The sequence below is a fragment of the Bombina bombina genome, chromosome 5 (assembly GCF_027579735.1).
Source record: "Bombina bombina isolate aBomBom1 chromosome 5, aBomBom1.pri, whole genome shotgun sequence".
Lineage (NCBI taxonomy): Eukaryota > Metazoa > Chordata > Amphibia > Anura > Bombinatoridae > Bombina > Bombina bombina.
Window position 1 is genome coordinate 902,873,054 of NC_069503.1, and position 25,424 is coordinate 902,898,477.

General features: G+C 38.9%; 1 protein-coding gene across 1 annotated transcript in view; it reads left to right on the forward strand.

The window, feature by feature from the left end:
• The window catches only part of UBXN2B (UBX domain protein 2B), a 153,342-nt gene that overhangs the window by 19,640 nt on the left and 108,278 nt on the right, over positions 1-25,424 (forward strand). The window contains exons 3-4 of the mRNA XM_053715061.1: positions 7,767-7,893; positions 19,431-19,514. Of these exons, the coding sequence (XP_053571036.1) occupies positions 7,767-7,893; positions 19,431-19,514 (211 nt within the window). The remainder of the gene's footprint in view (positions 1-7,766; positions 7,894-19,430; positions 19,515-25,424) is intronic.

Sequence of the window (25,424 nt, forward strand, 5' to 3'; positions counted from 1 at the left end):
CCTCTGGAGGACCACTTGTGCCCGGCTGGGTGAAGACGTCTCAAGGTAGGGTGATCTTCAAGGGGGTAGTGTTAAGTTTTATTAAGGGAGGATTGGGTGGGTTTTAGAGTAGGGTTGGGTGTGTGGGTGGTGGGTTTTAATGTTGGGGGAGTATTGTATTTTTTTCTTACAGGTAAAAGAGCTGATTACTTTGGGGCAATGCCCCGCAAAAGGCCCTTTAAGGGCTCTTTGTAATTTAGTATAGGGTAGGGATTTTTATTATTTTCGGGGGGCTTTTTTATTTTATTAGGTGGATTAGATTAGGTGTAATTAGTTTAAAATTCTTGTAATAATTTTTTTATTTTCTGTAATTAGTTAGGTGTAAATGTAACTTAGGTAAGGATTTATTTTACAGGTAAATTTGTCTTTATTTTAACTAGGAAGTTATTAAATAGTTAATAACTATTTAATAACTATTCTACCTAGTTAAAATAAATACAAAGTTGCCTGTAAAATAAATATAAACCCTAAAATAGATACAAATGTAACTATTAGTTATATTGTAGCTATCTTATGGTTTATTTTATAGGTAAGTATTTAGTTTTAAATAGGAATAATTTATTTAATTGTAGTTATTTTATTTTGATTTCTTTAAATCATATTTAAGTTAGGGGGGTGTTAGACTTAGGTTTAGACTTAGGTTTAGGGGTTAATAAATTTAATATAGTAGCGGCGACAATAGGGGCGTCAGATTAGGGGTTAATAAGTGTAGTTAAATTGCGGCAACGTTGGGGGGGCAGATTAGGGGTTAATAAATATAATGTAGGTGGCGGCGATGTTGGGGTTAGCAGACTAGGGGTTCATAAGTATAATTTAGGTGGCGGCGGTGTCCGGAGCGGCAGATTAGGGGTTAATAATATAATGCAGGTGTCGGCGATGTCGGGGGCGGCAGATTACATTAAAGTGTAATATTAGGGGTGTTTAGACTTGGGGTTCATGTTAGGGTGTTAGGTGTAGACATACATTTTATTTCCCCATAGGAATCAATGGGGCTGCGTTAGAAGCTGAACGCTGCTTTTTTGCAGGTGTTAGGTTTTTTTCCAGCTGAATCTGCCCCATTGTTTCCTATGGGGAAATCGTGCACGAGCACGTTTAGCCAGCTCACCGCTACCGTAAGCAACGCTGGTATTGAGGTGAGATGTGGAGCTAAATTTTGCTCTACGCTCACCTTTTTGCAACTAACGCCAGGTTTAAAAAAAAACGTAATACCAGCGTTGTCTTAAGGGAGTGGTGAAAAAAAAGGCTCGTTAGCAACGCACCCCTGTTACCGCAAAACTCGTAATCTCGGTGATAGTGTGACTAGTATTAGATATTATATGTGAGAAGGTTACTAATTTACTAACGTTAAAGGTAGTATTCCTTTCACGACTACACTTTAGAATCTAAAGATCACACTAATCTACTAATTAGCCATAAGTATACATAGAAGGGAATTGATGAAAATATACTGCCAGAACAGTGTGTCATAATAGTGTGTTAAGACAACTATAAATCCTATGAGCCGATGAAATTCATGAAATCTTAATATAAGCAACTCTAAGGAGTCAAGATAAACACATTGTAATCATAAGCAATTTGCAATTATTTTATTACTAACAAAGACATTTATAACAATTCCAAGAATACCCGACAAGGAGAGAAGTTACAAGAGGGAATCTATTTGTATAGATGAAGCAATCTAATTACTTTTATGTAACTGATGATAACGTGTTAGTGAAATGAAAATACAAATACTTTACACTGTGTCACAGAACACTTCAATCTAACGGCCCACTTGTATGGGGAATAGCACGTTAATAAGTTGGAAACATAAGCAATCTATACGATATTTCATTAGAACATTACTTAAGTATATGATCCTTGTTGTAATAAAATTGCACTTATACAATCTGTAACAGAAGTGCAGAAAGTACGTCATTTACTATTAGCTATAAGCTTATTAAATTCAAAGGCATACAAGGATTTAATAGAATCCAGGCACGAATATAGATTTAGAATCGTATTTGTAAGAGGAGTTGGTAACTACCATAGAGCGATAATTTATAATTAAATCTAATTTAATAGTAACCACTATAGAACCACTGGCTGGAATTCTCCTAAGCATATTAGAGGTAGTTGTACCTCACTCCGTCCCTTAAAGGTATACTCTCACAATAAATGTTAATCTAGGTTAATATCTCTAGATATTCTAATCCTACAAAGGAGATATATTGACATAAAGATACTATTAACACAAGAGAACCATTAGGTGGTATTTATCCATACTATGGATTAATATCTACATCCTAGGTATGAGATACACCACCTTAGAGAATTTTGAATTCAAGGTTGCCAAGTGCACGATAATCCAACCCCTTCCCTCCCTGTGTTTTCAATGTGTTTCTGTTTGTGGATTTTTTATTTTAAATTTCCTGATAAAGGTTATATTTCAAACAATTTTAGCACCTCACTCCACTATGTATACGTTAAAAAATCATTGTTCTAACACAGCCCCTCTTATTAGGAAAGTGAGTGCTACATAGGCGTACATTACCATCAATCCATGGATTGAGTTTTTGTGTTTATTCATTTTAAAATACCTTTTTACCTTTCCTCCAAATGAAGTGTGAAACAGCTGTCAGATAGACATTGTGCTCGTGAAGACCATGGAAATCTGCCAATTCCACTCAGTATATGCACACATGAAAATGTCCACAGCACAACTTGTATAAAAAAATGCCTTTTATTGACAAAAATGAGCAACGTTTCGTGACTGCTGTCACTTAATCATGCTATACACATTATACTAAGAGGTGCTACTTTTAAACTGTTTGGCTTGGCGCCAATAACTTCTATCCTTTAGCGCCACCTGCTGTACAAAGTATATAACTAACAATCACTACATTTTCTTAACACAATTCATTATACAAAATATTTTCAAAACATGATTTTTTTATATACTATTTTTAACAGCCTACTAACATTACAATTTCATCTGTCACCTAACCACTAGCCCTGCACCTAGTACTACAATTAGAATAATTTCTCTATACAGTATACACTACCTTAGTTACCTTCTAACCAAAATACTGACCATTCAAAGTCCCTATTCATGCCATTTGGGACCAACGTCCCCAATTTATAAATCCAGTACATTTCTTTTTGTTTAAGTAATTTCTCCCGGTCCCCACCCTTTCTTTGAGGGCCCACATGATCAATGACTTGCCACCTGAGTTGGCTAATACTATGGCCTTTTTCAAAATAATGGTGGGATACCGGTGCCTCCCTGTCCCCACATCTAATATTGGAGCGATGCTGACTGAGTCTGTCCTTCACTTTTCACTGTCCTTCACATTCTTACAGTCTCTCCAATATAGATGAGGGGACATGGGCATATATTTAAATAGACTGCATAAGTTGTATCACAAGTAAAAAAAATTCTAATAGTCAGTTTTTTTCCACTCCTAGGGTGGAAAAACTCTTTACCCCTTATTATTGAATTACAACTGATGCATCCCAGACAGGGATAACACCCTAAATTCTTTTTGCTTAAATAACCTTGCTGCCATTGTTTAGATGGTCCTATATCAGACTTCACAAAATAGTCCCTTATGTTTTTAACCCTTTTATAGGCTATAATGGGTTTCTCTCTAAATTCCATTAGTTGGCTGTTACATCTCTGCAATATATGCCAATGTTTATTAATGATTTTGACTATTTGACTACCATGTGTACTATATTGTGATGAAAAAATCATTCTCTTGTTATTGTCTTTTTCTTTATTTCGGGCTACTAAATTTTGACTACATTTATCTAAGACACTTTGGGGATAACCTCTATTACAAAACTTTTCTTGCATTTCTTTAGATCTCATCATAATTTTCAGGTTCTGTGACTATACGTTGAACCCTCATTAATTGACTTTTAGGGAGTGAATCCACTAAATGGCGTGGGCTCAGAGGTAGATGCTGTCCATATTACTACCCTGACTAGGGGATCCAGGGACTTCCTAAGAGCTAACCCAATTGATGGGCTCACTAAACAATATGAGAAATTGAGATACAAAAATACTGCCTGGGACCTGCATGTAACGACACTTGCGGAATATTACCATGTAAAGAGGATCCCAAGAGGATTAAGGCTGAGCACTTGCCTCACTTTGTTGAAAAATAATAAAGAATATTGCGATAAGTTTGAGGCAATAGTTAACAAGTGCTCTTTCGACCTCATAGTGCACACGGTAGAATCCCTTACAAAAGAAATTGCTAAGCAAGATGTGGAATTAGCAACCATTAAGGAATAATTATCAAGTCAGATATCTGTGGAGGATTTCAACAGTCTGATACAACAAACAGATGAAAAGATGGATCGCCTGCAGAAGGAGTTAAAAGAAAGAAAGCGGACCAAGTTTATTAGAGACGAGCAGGATTACTCACAAGGCTGGGTTTACAGATGGCGACAGAGTCCCCATGGCAACCGGGGTAAACAGACCAAAGGTAGACGAGGAACCAACCAGCAGCACAAGAGAGGCTCACGTGATCCGGAAGGAGAGACAACGGATGTGACGTCAAGCTCCACGAGTACGAGTGGAGACGAAACAAGCGGAGAGCAGGAAGAAAACACAGCAAGAAAAATGCCGGTCAGGAAATCCAATCGGAGGGGCAGAGGATATCAGAGGAACCGACACTAGTCAACATTTCCCATGTTGCATTAGATGACGGCGAACTTGCGCCACTGAACAGAGGACTGTCCTTTTGCCCGAGTAAGCAGACTGACTTTTTTAAATCAATAAAGACCTGAACAGGTTCTACAGAAACATCAAATTAAAGGTACAATTCGGTGGTGAGGCTGGTAATTACAACGCCCCGCATAAAGACTCTGGGGAATGGACTTTGAGAAATCTGGGTCTATGGAAAAAGAGTAACTATAAACCAGTAATTTGCAATGATAGCATTAACACATTTGTACAACTTGTTAATTTAGATGTAAGTAAATTACAGCAGCACTAAAGATGGTATATTGGTAAAAAGTAATATGAGTAAGGCAGAAAAGAAAGCCATACATACATTTAAAAATAAATTGGATAGTTTGATTCTGAAAGGAACCGACAAGGGGGGAGCACCAGTTATTTTAGATAAAAAGTACTACATAGGAGAGATTAAACAACAACTGAGTGACCCTGAGACGTATAAAAAATTGACACAAAATCCGGTATATAGAATACAGAAAGAATTATTGGCCTGCCTGGAGAGAGCAGCTAAGATTGGCGTGATAGACACAAAACTAAAAGATTATTTGTATAATAAGGCCCCAAGGAAACCTGTTTTTTATGCCATACCGAAAATTCATAAAAATCTTGCTGCTCCTCCAGGCAGGCCAATTATTTCCAGTGTAGACTCAGCCTTCTCTAATGTATCTATTTTTATTGATAGATTGTTGCAGCCTGAGGTTATGAAGTGCAGTTCATACATTAAAGTATTTTTTTTTTTAAAAAAGTAAAAGAATTGTATCTACCAAGTTTTTGATGTATACTTTAGATGTTAAGAGCCTCTATACGTGTATAAAACATGAGACAGGTATATCAAGAAAGTTTTGCATGTAGATAGAGGATACACTCAACAACAATGTACATTTATGGAAGAATTGTTAAGGCTTATTCTATACTGGAATCACTTTATGTTTCAGGATGATTGGTTCATTCAGATAAGAGGGACAGCCATGGGGTCCAACGTGGCCCCATCATACGCCAATTTATTCATGAGTATGGTAGAAGAAAAAATAGTTTATGTAAATGAACTATTTAAAGACTATGGAGGGGCCTGGTGGCGCTTCATAGATGATATATTTGGCGTATGGTGGGGCACCGTGGACTCCTTGGTTAAATTTGTTGCTGACCTAAATTCTATGGTAAGAGATTTGGAGTTTACATTAAATTATAGTGAAGAAAGCATTATGTTTTTGGACACAAAAAGGCTCTGTATTAGAGTTTGCTCTATACTCCAAGGAAACCGATAGGAATACATTGTTACAGTACCATAGTTTCCACTCACGACATTTAGTGGATTCACTCCCTAAAAGTCAATTAATGAGGGTTCAACGTATAGTCACAGAACCTGAAAATTATGATAAGAGATCTAAAGAAATGCAAGAAAAGTTTCGTAATAGAGGTTATCCCCAAAGTGTCTTAGATAAATGTAGTCAAAATTTAGTGGCCAGAAATAAAGATAAAGACAATAACAAGAGAATGATTTATGCATCACAATATAGTACACATGGTAGTCAAATAGCCAAAATCATTAATAAACATTGGCATATATTGCAGAGATGTAACAGCCAAATAATGGAATTTAGAGAGAAACCTATTATAGCCTATAAAAGGGTTAAAAACGTAAGGGACTATTTTGTGAAGTCGGATATAGGACCATCTAAACAATGGCAGCAAGGTTATTTAAGCAAAAAGAATTTAGGGTGCTATCCCTGTCTGGGATGCATCAGTTGTAATTCAATAATAAGGAGTTTTTCCACCCTAGAAGTGGAAAAAAACTGACTATTAGAAATGTTTTTACTTGTGATACAACTTATGCAGTCTATTTAATTAAATGCCCATGTTTCCTCATCTATAGTGGAGAGACGGTAAGAAAAGTGAAGGATAGGCTTAGTCAGCATCGCTCCAATATTAGATGTGGGGACAGGGAGGCACCGGTATCCCACCATTTTTTTGAAAAAGGCCATAGTATTAGCCAACTCAGGTGGCAAGTCATTGATCATGTGGGCCCTCAAAGAAAGGGAGGGGACCAGGAGAAATTACTTAAACAAAAAGAAATGTACTGGATTTATAAATTGGGGACGTTGGTCCCAAATGGCATGAATAGGGACTTTGAATGGTCAGTATTTTGGTTAGAAGGTAACTGTGGTAGTGTATACTGTATAGATATATTATTCTAATTGTAGTACTAGGTGCAGGGCTAGTGGTTAGGTGACAGATGAAATTGTAATGTTAGTAGGCTGTTAAAAATGGTATATAAAAAAATCATGTTTTTAAAATATTTTGTATAATGAATTGTGTTAAGAAAATGTTGTGATTGTTAGTTATATACTTTGTACAGCAGGTGGCGCTAAAGGATAGAAGTTATTGGCGCCAAGCCAAACAGTTTAAAAGTAGCACCTCTTAGTATAATTTGTATAGCATGATTAAGTGACAGCAGTCACGAAACGTTGCTCATTTTTGTCAATAAAAGGCATTTTTTTATACTGATTGTGCTGTGGACATTTTCATGTGTGTTTTTACCTTTCCTGCTACATGATATATAAACAGGTGCATAAGCCTATTTGCAGCTTAATCTAAGGTAAGACTTTAAGATGACTAAGGTGTAAACTGTCCCTTTAAATAACATTAAATCTCAAAAGTACATATGGGAAATCACTATTTAAAGGTTAATAAGCTCTCAGTTTTTTTTCTTGTATCTACCTTTTTTAAACAAATTTTCAACTTACAATTAAATAAAGCAGTAATTTAAAATAAATACTAACATATATTCATATGATTTAGATATAAGTAAATCAAATATTTAGATTTTAGAGGATCTGAAAGTCTTCCATAATACCACAAACACACACTTTTAGTTTTGCTTTTAAATTCACTTATAAAATGCTATGGTTTTATTTTCATCAATACTGTTGTTTTTTTTTTTTTAGATTTGTTATTTTAAGACATGGAACATATTATAATGAAGCATTACTGTTTAAAGACTTCATGTAGGTGATGTGAGACTTGATTCAACTGGCAGAATTGTACATGAACTTTTTAAGGAAGCAAAGGAGCACGGAGCGGTGCCAGTAGAAGAAGCTAGCAAAGTGACTAAAGATCTATATAAAGTAAGTGTGTTTTTAAACTGCTTACACCCTTCCTTAAAACAGCCACAATGTACCACACTTCATACCTTTAAAGGGACATTCAAGTCAAAATTATACTTTTATGATTCAGATAGAGTATTCCATTTTAAACAATTTTCCAATTTACTTCCATTAACAAAATGTGCACAGTCTTTTTATATTTACACTTTTTAAGTCAACAACTGCTACTGAGCATGTGCAAGAGTTGACAGAATATACATTATATGCATTTGTGATTGGCTGATGGTTGTCACATGATACAGAAGGAGTGGAAATAGACATAACTGAAATTTTTAGAAAAAATCTACTCATTCAAGTTCAGTGCTATTGCATTGTCTTTTTTTATCATGCATTTGTTAATTATGCATATCTTGTATTTACTGGTCCTTTAATACAAAATTAGTTGGTGCTTTTTAAATGTTTTAAATAAGAACATTAGAAGACAAGTTAGGTACACTAGACTATTTTTAAACATATTAACCTCTTAACGACCGCAACATACCCTGTATGGTGCTGGTCGTTAAGGGATTGTCTGTGTATAATAGCGCTATTAGACCCTCCCTCCTGTATTCTTGCTTAAATAATTTCTATGTGGGGTGTCTTTTTCAATAGCACGGCCTTGCTGCCAGCGCAAGACTGCACTATTGAAAAAGACACCCTAGGGTACGTTGCTGGTCATTAATGGATTAAAATGTAAAACGCAACTTCTATTAATATATACCCATAATACATTTTTTTTAAAGAATAACATTAAAGGGATATTTAATGCATACCATTTAAAAAAAAAAAGTTTCCAATTTACTTCTGTTATCAAATTAGCTTTGTTCCCATGATATTCTGTGTTGAAGAGATACCTAGTAGGTAGGCATCTGGAGCACTACATGGCAGGAAATATCCATTGCAAAAGGATAACATTCTTGCAAAACTGCTGCCATATACTGGTCCAGAAATGGGCAGGCTCCTAAGCATACGCCGGTGCTTTTCAACAAAAGATACCAAGATAACTAAACAAATTGATAATAGAAGCAAACTAGAAAGTTGTTTAAAATCGCATGCTCTATCTGAATCATGAAATAAAAAAAATTGTGTTTCATATCCTTTTTAAGGGACATTAATTAGAACATTTAAAGGGATATAAAAGTTAAAATTGAACTTGCATGATTCAGATAGAGCATGTAATTTTAGGACACTTAAATTAATTTCTATTTTCAAATGTGCTTAGTTCTCTTGGTATCACTTGTTGAAAGAGAATACGCACATATCCTACACTAGAGCTAGTTGCTGATTGGTGCCTGCACACATTTGTCTCTTGTGATAGGCTGACTATATGTGCTCAGCTAGCTGCCAGTAGTGCAATGCTGTTCCATCAGCAAAGGATTGCAGTAGTACATATAAATCAAGTATGTTGTATGTGTATTTACAACTCTCGAGAAAGCATGTGTGAGAGTATATCATAATGGGACGTTATTATCATACCAACCTGTACCTCGGCACTCTCTCATTGTTTTTCCTCAAGTAACTCCCCGGGTAAAGCTTTCTGTTGTCCTTTGTTATACATAAAACTAAGTAATGATTATTAAATTGGTATAAACAGTCTGTTTGATTGTTGTAATAAAAAACACTAAAAGCACTGGGTTATACATAATATAAATCCTTGCAATATTTATTACTTGTCATTTTAAAAAGATTTTACTGTTTATTTATTTTAACTTAATTTTTGCAAGGTCCATTACTTATTGTCACATCCCCACAAGGGGGCTAGGGTCTTTACAGGAAGACATATATATATATATATATATATATATATATATATAGATTGATGACATACATCTTCAAGGTCACTTTGAGCTGGCTTACTGTTCAGAGAATGCTAGAAAAAAACTGTGCTTGCCCATGCTCAGAAGAGGCGTAATGCATCATAAGTTCTCAGTAGGTCAGCTTCCTTATGTCACTATAGGTAGTGACTACACTGAGATTTCTAAGTGCTTATTTTGCAAGCAAACACGTTGTTTGCTGTTCATAACATAACCTGTTTCTTTTTATGTTTACTTTGATTTAACATATTTAGTTATTTACTAAAGGAGCACTTTTTCTTATTCTTTAACCACTTAGATGCGCATGACAAGGTATCCTCTCCTGCAGGGCAAATGGCAAACACAGGTTCATACAGGGGGTAACTATTCTGATCTGGATCCTGTGGACCCCCGCAATGCAGATAGGGAAAGGAGACTACAGTTCCTTTCCCCATTGCAGTCTCTTCCCTGTAAGCCTTGTGAGGTCACCACCTGCAACCGTGGTGATATCATAAGTGGGTGGGGCTAGTAACAGATAGCTGGCCAGGGGGCTGGGGAAGAGGGCTTTGGAAGACCGTATCCCAGTTCCAAGGCCACTTACAAGAACAAGTGACCCCTCATTTGAAAGAGGGGTCACTATAAGTTGTAAGTAAAAACAGCAAGTACCTGCAACAGCATTGATGATACATTTAAAACTGAGAGGGGCTCTAATGGAGCCCCTATCTCCCCCTTTTTGGGCTAGAGGGACAGTTTGAAATCTCATACCCTCTCTTTCAAATGAGGGGTCCCTTGTCCCCCTAGGATGCTGGTAATCACCATTAAAAATAGTGGTTGTCTGCCCTCTAGAAACAAACAGGTAGATTACGAGTTATGCGCAATATAGGGAAATTAACGAACGCAACAAAAGTTGCGTTATTTAACCCTCTATAGCGCAGCTATTACAAGTTTTCAAACAGCCGGCTAGTTCATGCAATATGGGGCTTTTAAGCTCCATACTGCAAACATTTCAAGCGCTGTTTTTACATGCTCGTGCACGTTTTCCCAATAGACATCAATGTGGAGAGCGGGTCAGAAAAAAGTCTAACACCTGCTATTGCGGAATGAAAAGCTCCATAATGCAGCCCAACGTCTAAACACCCCTAATCTGCTGCCCCCAACATCGCCGACACCTACCTACAGTTATTAACCCCTAATCTGACACTCCCAATATCGCCGCCACTACATTAAAGTTATTAACCCCTATTCTGCCGCACCCCAACATCGCCACCACTATATGAAAGTTATTAACCCCTATTCCGCCACTCCCAGACATCGCCGCCACTATATAAAGGTATTAACCCCTAATCCTCTGGCTTCCCACATCACTTCCACTAAATAAACCTATTAACCCCTAAACCGCCAGCCCCCCCCACATCGCAACAACCTAAATTAAACTATATTAACCCCTAAACCTAACCCTAACATAACCCTAAACCTAACACCCCCTAACTTTAACATAATTAAAATAGAGATAAACTAAAGTTACAATTATTAACTAAATAATATCTATTTAAAACTAAATACATACCTGTGAAATAAAGGCTAACCTGCCTTACACTAAAACCTAACACTGCAAAAAATAAAAAACACTAAAATTACAAAAAATAAAAAAAGCTACCATTACAAAAAATAACAAACAAAATTATACAAAACAATAAAAATTATTCCTATTCTAATACCCTTTAAAAAAAAAAAAAAAAAACGCCCCAAAATAAAAGAAACCTAATTTATAATAAATAAAAGGGCCTTTTGGGGCCCTTACAAGGGCCTTTTGTATGGCATTGCCCTAAAGTTAACAACTCTTTTGCTACAAAAAAACAAAACACCCCCTAACAGTATACAAACCCCCACCCCCCAAACCCACAAAATAAAAATAAAGTAAAACCTAATCTACCCGTTGCCCTGAAAAGGGCATTTGTATGGGCATTGCCCTTAAAAGGGCATTTAGCTCTTTTGCTGCCCAGGCCCTAATTTAAAAATAAAAACCCACCCCAAAATGAAAAAAAATAATTACACAAAATAACAAACAAATAATAAAAAAATTTCCTATTCTAATACTCATTTTAAAAAAAAAACACACCCCACAATAAAAAACCTAATTTAGAATAAACTACCAATATCCCTTAAAAGGGCCTTTTGTAGGGGATTGCCCTAAGTTAAACAGCTTTTTTACCTGAAAAAAAAAATTACAAAGACCCACTAACATTACAAAACCCCACCCCCCCAACCCACAAAATGAAAAAAAAAAAACGATCTAAAAAACGTAATCTACCTATTTCCCTGAAAAGGGCATTTGTATGGGCATTGCCCTTAAAAAAGGCATTTAGCTCTTTTGCGGCTCAAACCCTAGTCTAAAAAAAATAACCCACCCAAAAAACCCTTTAAAAAAAACCTAACACTAACCCCCGACGATCCACTTACAGTTTTTGAAGTCCCGCTTGAACGATCTTCATCCAGGTGGCGAGAAGTCTTCATCCAGGCGGCCTCTTCTATCTTCATCCAGGCAACATCTTCTATCTTGATCCCGGCGGCGCGGTGCGAGTCCATCCTGAAGACATCCGACGCAGAGCATCCTCTTTATACGGTCGCCGCCGTACACTGAATCTTCAATGCAAGGTACGTGATTCAAGATGGCGTCCCTTGCATTCCTAATGGCTGAAAATTTTTAATCTGCCAATAGGAATTAGAGCTGCTAAAATCCTATTGGCTGTTCAAATGTTATTTCAAATGTGGGATATTATGATATCTTGTTATGGTATGGGGGTAATAAAGACTTCTTTAAAAACACCAGAACCCCAAAAATATAGCAAAGATGAGAGGTACTTGTCATTGTTGTGACAGTCAGTTGGCAGTGGGTAGTCACAGGACACCTCATTTGAAAGATCAGAATTGCTGCTTTCAAATAAGGGGTCTCATGTTTATGTATGTATTGTGGGGGGCAACATACGATACCCCACCCCCCTGATATTGTTCCATATGCTTATGGTTCTGACCTGGGTTGTGCTTGGTTATTGGTGGCTAAATGTATCATTACATTACTACTTTTCAAATAAATATACCAAAAGAAGGAAGAAAAATAGAAAATAGAAGTAAATTAAAAAGTTGCTTAAAATTGCATGCTCTATTATTAGACTATCCCTTTAAGCTTATTTTATAACACTGATAAAAAAGCACAAGTTTTAAAACTTCAGTTTTATTTGGTCTGTGATCTATCTGATAATCCACTATACATGATCTGCATTTAAGAAGATAAGATGTGTTGCATTGAATGAATTTTGACTTTAGTGTCCCTTTACGTTTAATAGAACCATAAATTATAAAATCATACATTTTGTTGTTTTGGGAGGGTGAACTGATGCAATGAAGGAAATTGTTACTATTTCTCCAACATAGGTGTGTCCGGTCCACGGCGTCATCCTTACTTGTGGGATATTCTCTTCCCCAACAGGAAATGGCAAAGAGCCCAGCAAAGCTGGTCACATGATCCCTCCTAGGCTCCGCCTACCCCAGTCATTCTCTTTGCCGTTGTACAGGCAACATCTCCACGGAGATGGCTTAGAGTTTTTTAGTGTTTAACTGTAGTTTTTATTATTCAATCAAGAGTTTGTTATTTTAAAATAGTGCTGGTATGTACTATTTACTCAGAAACAGAAAAGAGATGAAGATTTCTGTTTGTATGAGGAAAATGATTTTAGCACCGTAACTAAAATCCATGGCTGTTCCACACAGGACTGTTGAGAGCAATTAACTTCAGTTGGGGGAACAGTGTGCAGTCTCTTACTGCTTGAGGTATGACACATTCTAACAAGACGATGTAATGCTGGAAGCTGTCATTTTCCCTATGGGATCCGGTAAGCCATGTTTATTAAGATAGTAAATAAGGGCTTCACAAGGGCTTATTAAGACTGTAGACTTTTTCTGGGCTAAATCGATTCATTATTAACACATATTTAGCCTTGAGGAATCATTTATTCTGGGTATTTTGATATGATTATATCGGCAGGCACTGTTTTAGACACCTTATTCTTTAGGGGCTTTCCCTAATCATAGTCAGAGCCTCATTTTCGCGCCGGTATGGCGCACTTGTTTTTGAGGACAGCATGGCATGCAGCTGCATGTGTGTGGAGCTCTGATACATAGAAAAGTCTTTCTGAAGGCATCATTTGGTATCGTATTCCCCTTTGGGCTTGGTTGGGTCTCAGCAAAGCAGATTCCAGGGACTGTAAAGGGGTTAAATATAAAAACGGCTCCGGTTCCGTTATTTTAAGGGTTAAAGCTTCCAAATTTGGTGTGCAATACTTTTAAGGCTTTAAGACACTGTGGTGAAATTTTTTGTGAATTTTGAACAATTCCTTCATACTTTTTCGCAATTGCAGTAATAAAGTGTGTTTAGTTTAAAATTTAAAGTGACAGTAACGGTTTTATTTTAAAACGTTTTTTGTGCTTTGTTATCAAGTTTATGCCTGTTTAACATGTCTGAACTACCAGATAGATTGTGTTCTGACTGTGGGGAAACCAAGGTTCCTTCTCATTTAACTATAATAGACTCCTTAGAAATGAGGATTTTTCTGACAGAAGCCAGAAAAACAAAACTTCTAGACTCTTGTCGGATACTTCATTCCGTTCCTCTTCCTTCCATAGCGCAGTGCATGGAAGTGATAGGTTTGATGGTAGCGGCAATGGACATAGTTCCTTTTGTGCGCATTCATCTAAGACCATTACAACTGTTCATGCTCAGTCAGTGGAATGGGGACTATTCAGACTTGTCTCCGAAGATACAAGTAAATCAGAGGACCAGAGACTCATTCCGTTGGTGGCTGTCCCTGGACATCCTGTCACAAGGGATGACCTTCCGCAGACCAGAGTGGGTCATTGTCACGACCGACGCCAGTCTGATGGGCTGGGGCGCGGTCTGGGGATCCCTGAAAGCTCAGGGTCTTTGGTCTCGGGTAGAATCTCTTCTACCGATAAATATTCTGGAACTGAGAGCGATATTCAATGCTCTCAAAGCTTGGCCTCAGCTAGCGAGGGCCAAGTTCATACATCAACCATCAGGGGGGAACAAGGAGTTCCCTAACGATGGAAGAAGTGACCAAAATCATTCTATGGGCGGAGTCTCACTCCTGCCACCTGTCTGCTATCCACATCCCAGGAGTGGAAAATTGGGAAGCGGATTTTCTGAGTCGTCAGACATTGCATCCGGGGGAGTGGGAACTCCATCCGGAAATCTTTGCCCAAGTCACTCAACCGTGGGGCATTCCAGACATGGATCTGATGGCCTCTCGTCAGAACTTCAGAGTTCCTTACTACGGGTACAGATCCAGGGATCCCAAGGCGGCTCTAGTGGATGCACTAGTAGCACCTTGGACCTTCAAACTAGCTTATGTGTTCCCGCCGTTTCCTCTCATCCCCAGGCTGGTAGCCAGGATCAATCAGGAGAGGGCGTCGGTGATTTTGATAGCTCCTGCGTGGCCACGCAGGACTTGGTATGCAGATCTGGTGAATATGTCATCGGCTCCACCATGGAAGCTACCTTTGAGAGACCTTCTTGTTCTAGGTCCGTTCGACCCACTCCAGCTGACTGCTTGGAGATTGAACGCTTGATCTTATCAAAGCGAGGGTTCTCAGATTCTGTTATTAATACTCTTGTTCAGGCCTGAAAGCCTGTAACCAGAAAAATTACCACATAATTTGGTATATCTGTTGGTGTGAATCTGCAGGATTCCCTTGGGACAAGGTTAAGATTCCTAAGAGTCTATCCTTCCTTCGAGAAGGATTGGAAAAAGGATTATCTGCAAGTTCCTTGATGGGACAGATTTCTGCCTTGTCTGTGTTACTTCACAAAAAGCTGGCAGCTGTGCCAGATGTTCTAGCCTTTGTTCAGGCTCTGGTTAGAATCAAGCCTGTTTACAAAATTTTGACTCCTCCTTGGAGTCTCAACCTAGTTCTTTCAGTTCTTCAGGGGGTTCCGTTTGAACCCTTACATTCCGTTGATATTAAGTTATTATCTTGGAAAGTTTTGTTTTTGGTTGCAATTTCTTCTGCTAGAAGAGTTTCAGAATTATCTGCTCTGCAGTGTTCTTCTCCTTATCTGGTGTTCCATGCAGATAAGGTGGTTTTGCGTACTAAACCTGGTTTTCTTCCAAAAGTTGTTTCTAACAAAAACATTAACCAGGAGATAGTTGTGCCTTCTTTGTGTCCTAATCCAGTTTCACAGAAGGAACGTTTGTTGCACAACTTGGATGTAGTTCGTGCTCTCAAATTTTACTTAGCAGCTACTAAGGATTTCAGACAAACTTGTCTTTGTTTGTTGTTTATTCTGGTAAACGGAGAGGTCAAAAAGCAACTTCTACCTCTCTCTCCTTCTGGATTAAAAGCATTATCCGATTGGCTTATGAGACTGCCGGACGGCAGCCTCCTGAAAGAATCACAGCTCACTCCACTAGGGCTGTGGCTTCCACATGGGCCTTCAAGAACGAGGCTTCTGTTGATCAGATATGTAAGGCAGCGACTTGGTCTTCACTGCACACTTTTTCTAAATTTTACAAATTTGATACTTTTGCTTCTTCTGAGGCTATTTTTGGGAGAAAGGTTTTGCAAGCCGTGGTGCCTTCCATTTAGGTGACCTGATTTGTTCCCTCCCTTCATCCGTGTCCTAAAGCTTTGGTATTGGTTCCCACAAGTAAGGATGACGCCGTGGACCGGACACACCTATGTTGGAGAAAACAGAATTTATGTTTACCTGATAAATTACTTTCTCCAACGGTGTGTCCGGTCCACGGCCCGCCCTGGTTTTTTTAATCAGGTCTGATCATTTATTTTCTTTAACTACAGTCACCACGGTAACATATGGTTTCTCCTATGCAAATATTCCTCCTTAACGTCGGTCGAATGACTGGGGTAGGCGGAGCCTAGGAGGGATCATGTGACCAGCTTTGCTGGGCTCTTTGCCATTTCCTGTTGGGGAAGAGAATATCCCACAAGTAAGGATGACGCCGTGGACCGGACACACCGTTGGAGAAAGTAATTTATCAGGTAAACATAAATTCTGTTTTTTCTTATTTAATATAGCAATATTTTCTAATATTATTATATCTCTGCAAACTAAAGTTATTTATGCTTGGTCTGATGAAAATTTTTTAGGTATAAGCCGTATAATTAGAGTGGGTATCTCACAGAAAAAAGTTAAAATCTATGTGTAAATATAATGAGGGCCAAAAAAATAAAAACACCTCTAGCACAGGGTAGTGAAATGGCCCAGCAGCGAAAGGGTTAATGATTGTGCAGGGCCGACTGAATGAATTGGACTGACAATGTGCTTCCTGTGTCCAAGTATAAATGGATGCCCCTAATTCTCTTTGCACACCAGTCTAAAACCAAACATTGCACTGGATCTTAAAAGAAAACAGATGCATAGATATAATATAGGGAGCTGTGCATTTGGAGGGCAGCAGGAAGCTTCTGTACTTTCAAAAGATTAAAAAAAAGGCATAAGAAGTAGTAAATATATGTTTGTTTTTAGAAGTGTGTAAGGTCTTAAAAACATTATTGAATAGAGATTTGTATGCTACTTTAACTCAATTTACTGCGTTTGACGACACATGGTCATCATCCACATAAGAAGTTAAGTGTGGATGAGATCCACATGTCATCATCCAAGGGCAGGGGGGGAGCACATTCGGAGCTCATCTCTCCTCTCCCGCACTTAACCCCAAATGCCTGTTGGTCCAGTAGACAGGCATCGCTGGGAGAAACCGTCACCAAGCCCCAGAAACCAGAAAGTGAAAAAGGCAACTCTATTGGACTTAAGGGTACTGGATGTGAGTATTTAAACCCCTCAATCTCCTTAAGTCCTGGAAACTCACCTGAAAATGACCTACAGTGGGGATAAAATGTGAGCAGCATCTAAAAACTACAAAACAGCAGTTAGAGTTTATAATCTCTGTGTCACTTAAATAATATATTCTTCAATAAGAAAAAAAAAGTTTTGTCTCCTTTATCACTAGTGATAATAAGCCAAGTAAAACAGTGCATGCTTTTTATGTGTCCTGCCTTATTATTAGTAAAACCTCAAGTGAAAAAGCATTGGCTTTGAAAGGATGTGCTACTTAACTGCTGTTTTTTGTTTACGGCTGCATTTCTATCATTAGTCTGACCTAGTCTTTGGTGATGTCAAACATCATTTGAAGCAATTGATGATATAGTATGTGATGTTTATGTTATTGTTTTTGTCATAGAAAACTATAGGTGAAAAGTATATTTGTGTGGTAGCTGAAATTTCTTTTAACAAGCTTTGAGCAGCTACGTTTAATACTGGGATGTCAACCTTCAGGACAAGGTTCAAACTATCCACATTGGCTGCTTGCTTTTAACATTCCACAAGCAAACGCTTGTACAGCCCGACCCTCTGCTCTTTTGCCACCAATCATGCAAGAGCAGGGCTTGTCAGTCATTCCAGACAAATCAGCATCTTAACTTGTTGTTCGCAGACATGCATGACTGAGCCTGATAAGAACTCCAAACTGCTTCTGCAGCTTTATAAATGGAGCACACAAACTTTCCAGCAGGGTACAATGTTTTGTTAGAGCTTTAGAGCATTTCAGTATGAATCTAAATATATAAATTTTAAAACACTTATGTGTTCAAGGAAACTATTATGATTAAACAACTTTCTTTTTTGTATCTATTATCAAATTATTATTATTATTATTATTATTATTCTTTATTTATAAAGCGCCAACAGATTCCGCAGCGCTGTTCATAGGTAACAAAGATAAAAGGACAGTACAATATGAGATACCAGACAAAATTTAACAAACAAATACAGGAGGAATTGGGAGCCCTGTTCCTGTGGGAACTTACAATCTAAATGGGTAGGAGGGTGAGAAACAGGAGGTGGGGACTGCAAAGGTGGGAATGATGTTAGTGTGAAGTTAGATGAGGGCAACAATTAGGCAAGTGGAATTCATTAGTTACTGATTTGGTTATAGGCTTCCCTGAACAAGAAGGTCTTTAGGGAGCGTTTAAAGGAGGAGAGGTTGGGGGAAAGTCTGACAGCACAAGGAAGTGCGTTCCAGAGGGTTGGTGCCGCACGAGTGAAGTCCTGTAGTCTAGCATGAGAGGAGGTGATGGTAGAAGAGGCAAGGAGTAGATCGTTGTTGGATCTTAGGGGACGGGCTGGAGTATATTTGTTGATGAGTGAGAATAAGGATAGTGTGGGGATTATTGATGTTATAAGGGCATGCAGTGAGTTTTAGGAAGATGGCAGACAGAAAGATCAGAAAGGACATAGAGAGCATTATGCAGGTGTACAGATATAATTTTTTCTCTTGTTATCCTTTGTTGAAAAGCATACCTAGGTAGGCTCAGTAGCAGTGCACTACTGGGAGCTAGCTGGTGGTTGGTGGCTGCACATACATGCCTTTTGGCTTACCAGACATGTTCAGCTATTTCCAAGAAGTGCATTGCCGCTTCTGAGTCTACCTAGGTATTATTTTCAAGGATACAACTTTAAAGTTGCTTAAAATCACATGTTCCATCTGACTCATAAAAGTTTACTGTCCCTTTAATAGCAAAGATTAAATGAACAATAACCATGTATTCAAATCCAAGTCTGTCTGGTCTAAACAAGATGGAATACCATGTATCTGTTTCCCTACTAACATGAATTTTCTGAATGTTTTTTAGTCATTTGCAGGTGGTGGATACAAACTGGGTGACTCATTTCAGAAGCAATCTGAATATATTTATGGTGATGAAAATAGTCAAGAAGTAAGTATGACAATCAGAATATAAAAGCATTTTTACAAGTTATCCTTTTATAATTTTTTTAAATATATTTATTGTTTTCCAACATGGGCTTTTGTAGGCATAATTTCTATTCACTACTGATGTATGGAGAAAATATAAAGTTACGGTTGTAAAGCTGTGCTAATTACATATGTTTCCCTATATGAAGCTTTGTAGGTTGAATTACAACGGCTGAATTTATGTATTGATGATAATGCTTAGGGCCTTGTCATGACTTTCTTGGGCCTCAGGCATTTTTTTCTTCATGGACCCCTTTCCCTTTCCACTCTTTTAAAAGAGATAAGAAAGGGCACCACTGTGCAGCTCTTAACTTTCTGACCATTTGGACAAATTGCACTTTTTATGTTATATGATGTTACCTCTAATAAATAGGAGCAGAGCACTTTCATGATTCTCAAAAACTCGCCGAGATTGAGCACCATTTTGTAATCTAAGTGTATCTCCTTCATATAGAGAAAATTAAGGAACTCCCATTAATGAGACACACAGTTTTAAAAGTAAAAATTGCCTTTAAGGGGGCGTGTCCAAACAGCGATCCTAACTGGTCACACTTCTCTAGAGCTCCAGTTGATCAACCGCTAATCCTCCGATTTTTGGTGACACTCAACGGCAAGAACCCATCAACAACCCATTATATCATAGTACTACTGGATAGTACCTTATATTCCCTGATTTTTGCTATATTTTTGACACTGTTAAAAAGGATCGGACAATAGAGGCCTGCTGCGCTGGCTAAAAGCCAGGCAACGCACCCCCCTCGCTTTGCCGAGGTAACACGCCTTAACTGAACACAGCAGCGCCAGAGCACTAAATTTGGAAATCACTCTCCTCTGACAAACACGAAGGTAGGAGGAAGCACTCACAGCCTATACAACGCCACAATTGAAAATTACCTACATGGGGTAACCGATTAGATAGAGCGCCTCAACCAACATTTTGAGAACTTGGAGATATCCATGCTAAAACTACTGTACAGAGCCCCATTTGACTTTTTTTAAGTTGCTGCCATGTAAGAAGCACAACACCAGTTTCTTTAGACGGAATGCCAGTCATAAAATCCTTGTTGGCCGCCAGTACAGTTAACAACAGCAACCAGCAAAGAAGGCCTAATACCATCTCTCAGCCTAGAGAGTCTCACTGTGCAATGGGACTTCCATTACATCTATATGCGCTGCGGAATCTGTTGGCGCTCTACAAATAACCGATAATAATAATAAAAAAATATGCCTCTCCTACTAACATCTTAGGCTCCACTTCTACATACCTCAACACTAGTGGCCAGCACCCATCCACCATTATACCACTACCATAGGTCATAAACTAAACTTTGAACGTGCCTCTTCAGGCGGCACAGAATTTGAAGCTAGATGCGTCCTTACATGGTCTTGGGGGGGTCCCAGGTGGCCATGAACTTTGCATTAAAATATGCACCGTCTGATAGCACAGCTCCAGATGGCACCAGTGACACGCACGCTTCCGAAACGTAAGTCCCCAATAACACACAATAACTCACATAGTACTCCATGTTTCTGGAGTCTCTCAAAGGCTCCGTCAGACGACACAATATTGGATCTCTTGGATTCAATGATCTGGCCTGATTACTTAGTCCACGTCGTTGCAGGATTTACTCATCAGATAGACTCTTTGGACTAACAAAAATATCTCAACCCACTACCCTCACCTCGTAGTTATTGAAATCCCTATAGAATGCCTGACTTAGCAAGCATTGTACTGTTTTATGTTTCACGTTATTTTACATATGTTTTGTTCTATATAACAGAATTAATATAAGAGTTTGAGAAATTCATATTGTTTTCAAGGTATCACTATGAATAAGGATGGCTTATCTATACAATTTATACCCTAACCAACACCTTGTGGCCAGCGGCCGAGACCACAGGGGGAAATAATCCGATCAATATATATAATGCCATCACATGATTTTCTGTAAAAACAAATATCTACAGTTTTGTTTTTTTATAGAACATTGCTGGTAAAGGGATGTCTTTACTTGTTTAGCAGCACCTCAAATCCTTATCCTTTAATTTTTTTTTTTAATCTTTAATGTAAAGAAAATGTATTGTATTCCCCCACATGGAAGTCAGTTTCCTACTTTGATCATTAACTACCAGCATAACTACCAGATCTAAGCTCTCCTTAGATTTAATTTTTTTAAAAACTCCTTGAGCCCAATGGTATACCATAGGCATCTCCCTTTTATTAGATAAAAAGAATAAAAATACATATATCTTTAACCAGGTGCTGTTTATACTTTGGAATATTACGTAAAGAGACACTAAACCAAAAAATGTTTCTTCCATGATTCAGATAGAGTATGCAATTTCTTTTTAAAGACACGATGAGTCCACAGATTTCATCCTTACTTGTGGGATTTCACCTCCTGGTCAGCAGGAGGAGGCAAAGAGCACCACAGCAGAGCTGCTATATATAGCTCCTCCCTTTCCTCCCACCCCAGTCATTCTCTTTGCCTACGTTAGTGATAGGAAGAGGTAAAGTGAGGTGTTAGTATAGATTCTTCTATCAAGAGTTTATTATTTTTAAAGCAGTGCCAGAGAGTGCTGCTTTGTTCTAGGGTGTAGCCGTAGTCCATATCAGTCTCTACAGTAGAGCATCTGGTGGCTTTAGAGCAATGGGAACTTGTGGGACATAATTCTCACTGCGCCTCCCTTATTGATGCTGCTCTGATTCCAGAATACCTGAGGGATATTTACTTAGGAACTTCTTCTTTTTCAGGTCCATAGGAGGGAGAGGACCTCTTACACCTGATACACTGCCTGACTAAATAAACGGCAGACATGTGAGGTAAGTGCCACTTTGTTTTTCTGGGGTTTAGTGCAAAAAAAACAAAAAAAAAACACTCAGAAACAGGAGAGCACTTTATTCACTTGTGTTATATATCTAAGGGCTCAGGGAAGTCTCTTGATATTGGGGACATATATCCTCATTGAGGATCTGTTTAAGCAGGCACTGGGACTAGGAGACATTTTTTATTTGGGGTCTGGTGGTTTAACGGTGGCTTAATTATGCAATATGCCAACAGGGAGAGACTGCGTGTAGTGACGCCCACGATGGACGGGGCTTCCTGTTACACGCCTTTTCACTGCGCTTCAGTGGCCATTTCTACGACGGAACGTTCACTTCTGCCTATTTCTAGCAACGCATGGTTCTGAGATACATGCGTTTCTAGGAGCGTTTAGAACAGTGACATTTCCCTGTGTTATCCGGATCGTGGCACACTAAGAAAGAGGTTTTGCAGGTCCTGGAGTCAGGTAGGCACCTCAGCAGCCCTCAGCAGGGTGTCATTTATTTTTGATTTGCAGCGTTAATTGTCTGTGCGGAAAAAAGTTACACTTTTAAATTTAAAGGCACAGTAACGTTTTTGTTTTTAAGAAATTTTTTGATTACAAATAAAATTGTCTTAGTCCGAATTGTGTTTTTGTGATCAGTATGGACCAAGGGGCTTTACAAGAGGTCACTTGCTCCTTGTGTTTTGACGCAAATGTGGAACCACCAGTACCTTTCTGTTCCTCGTGTATCGAGAGGACTATAAGTTACAGAGAAAAGATTTTATCTGAACAAGATTTTGCTGAGGCAGATGTTGTCCAGGAATCTAATGCAGATTTGTCGTATTTGTCTCCTCAAGCGTCCCAAATTGTACAGCCCTTACAAGCAGTGCCCTGCGTCTTCACTATAGCTCCTGCTGGATTTACTCTAGGAGACATCACTTCTGTCATGTCTTCTACTATTTCTGATGCTTTATCTGCCTTCCCTGTGTTGCAGGGAAGACGCAAGAGAAAAATCAGATGAGTAAGGGGGGTTTCTGACGCAGTTTCAGGGGTCCCCTCCCAGGGGCCTGAGGAGGAGGATACCGTTGTAGCATCTGAAGGTGAAATTTCAGATTCTGAAAGTGTAATTCCCATTCCAGATACTGAGGTTGTATCTTTTAGGCTCAAGCTGGAACACCTCCGTCTGTTACTCAAGGAGGTTTTAGCGACTTTGGACGATAGTGACTCCACTGTAGTGGTTGTTCCTAAAAAATACAGCAAACTGAACAGATATTTTGAGGTTCCTTCCTCGTTAGACGAGATCCAAGATAGGATAAAGGCTCTTAAGCTAGCGAATTCATTTATCACGGACGCTTCCCTTCAAGTTATTAAACTGGGAGCGAAAATTTCTAGTTTTTCTATTCTAACCTGCAGAGCTTTATGGTTAAAATCTTGGTCTGCGGATGTGTCCTCTAAGTCTAAGCTTCTAGCTATTCCCTACAAAAGGAAGACCTTGTTTGGACCTGGCCTGTCGGAAATTATCTTGGATATCACGGGAGGTAAGGGTCATCTCCTCCTTCAGGATAAGAGAAACAAACAAAGGGGACGACAAAGCAATTTTCGTTCCTTTCAGAATTTCAAAGGAAATTCTTCTTCTACTGCCTCCAAACAGGAGCAGGCTAAACCGGCATGGAGGCCTAATCAACCCTGGAATAAGGGAAAACAATCCAAGAAGCCTGCTGTTGAATCTAAGACAGCATGAAGGGCATGCCCCAGATCCAGGACCGGATCTTGTAGGGGGCAGACTTTCCTTTTTCACTCAGGCTTGGGTTTGAGACGTTCAGGATCCCTGGGCAATAGAAATTGTGTCCCAGGGATGCAGGTTGGAGTTCAAGAGTCTTCCTCCCAAAGGAAGGTTTCTGCTTTCAAGATATTCTGCAGACCAGACAAAGAGAGAGGCGTTCTTACGTTGCATAAGAGACCTTTCCAATCTAGGAGTGATTGTTCCGGTCCCAGTTCAGGAACAGGGTCTGGGATTCTATTCCAATCTGTTTGTAGTCCCCAAAAAAGAGGGAACCTTCAGGCCAATTTTGGACCTCAAGGGTCTAAACAAATTTCTCAGAGTACCGTCCTTAAAGATGGAGACTATTCGTTCCATTCTTCCCTTGATCCAAGAGGGTCAATTTATAACAACGGTGGATTTAAAGGACGCGTACCTGCATGTTCCTATTCACAAGGAACATCACAAGTTCCTCAGGTTTGCTTTTCTAGACAAGCATTTCCAGTTTGTGGCCCTTCCTTTCGGTCTTGCCACAGCCCCCAGGATCTTCACAAAAGTTCTGGGATCCCTGTTAGCAGTGCTTCGGTTAAGGGGAGTTGCAGTGGCACCATATCTGGACGACATCCTCGTCCAGGCGCCATCTTTAGCTCAAGCAAGATCCCATATGGACTTGGTGTTATCCTTCCTACGATCTCACGGGTGGAAGGTAAATTTAGAAAAGAGTTCCTTAGTGCCATATACAAGAGTAACTTTCTTGGGAACTATAATAGATTCGGTAGCAATGAAGATTTTTCTGACAGAAGTCAGGAAATCAAAGATTATCGATACTTGTCGAGTCCTTCAGTCCAATCCTCAGCCATTAGTGGCTCAGTGCATGGAGGCAATAGGGCTAATGGTGGCTGCAATGGACATCATCCCGTTTGCTCGGTTTCATCTCAGACCTCTGCAGTTAAACATGCTCAGTCAATGGAACGGAGATTATGCGGATTTGTCTCCTCGAATCTTACTGGAGCAGGAGACAAGGGATTCTCTTCAATGGTGGTTGTCTCTGGATCATCTGTCTCAGGGAACCTGCTTTCACAGACCATCTTGGGTGATTGTAACAACAGATGCCAGCCTTCTAGGGTGGGGTGCAGTCTGGGGTTCCCTAAAGGCTCAGGGTCTTTGGACTCAGTCGGAGTCTGTTCTGCCTATAAACATTCTAGAGCTGAGAGCGATTTTCAATGCTCTTCTGGCCTGGCCCCAGTTGGCCTCGGTTCAGTTAATCAGGTTCCAGTCGGACAATATAACTTCTGTGGCTTACAT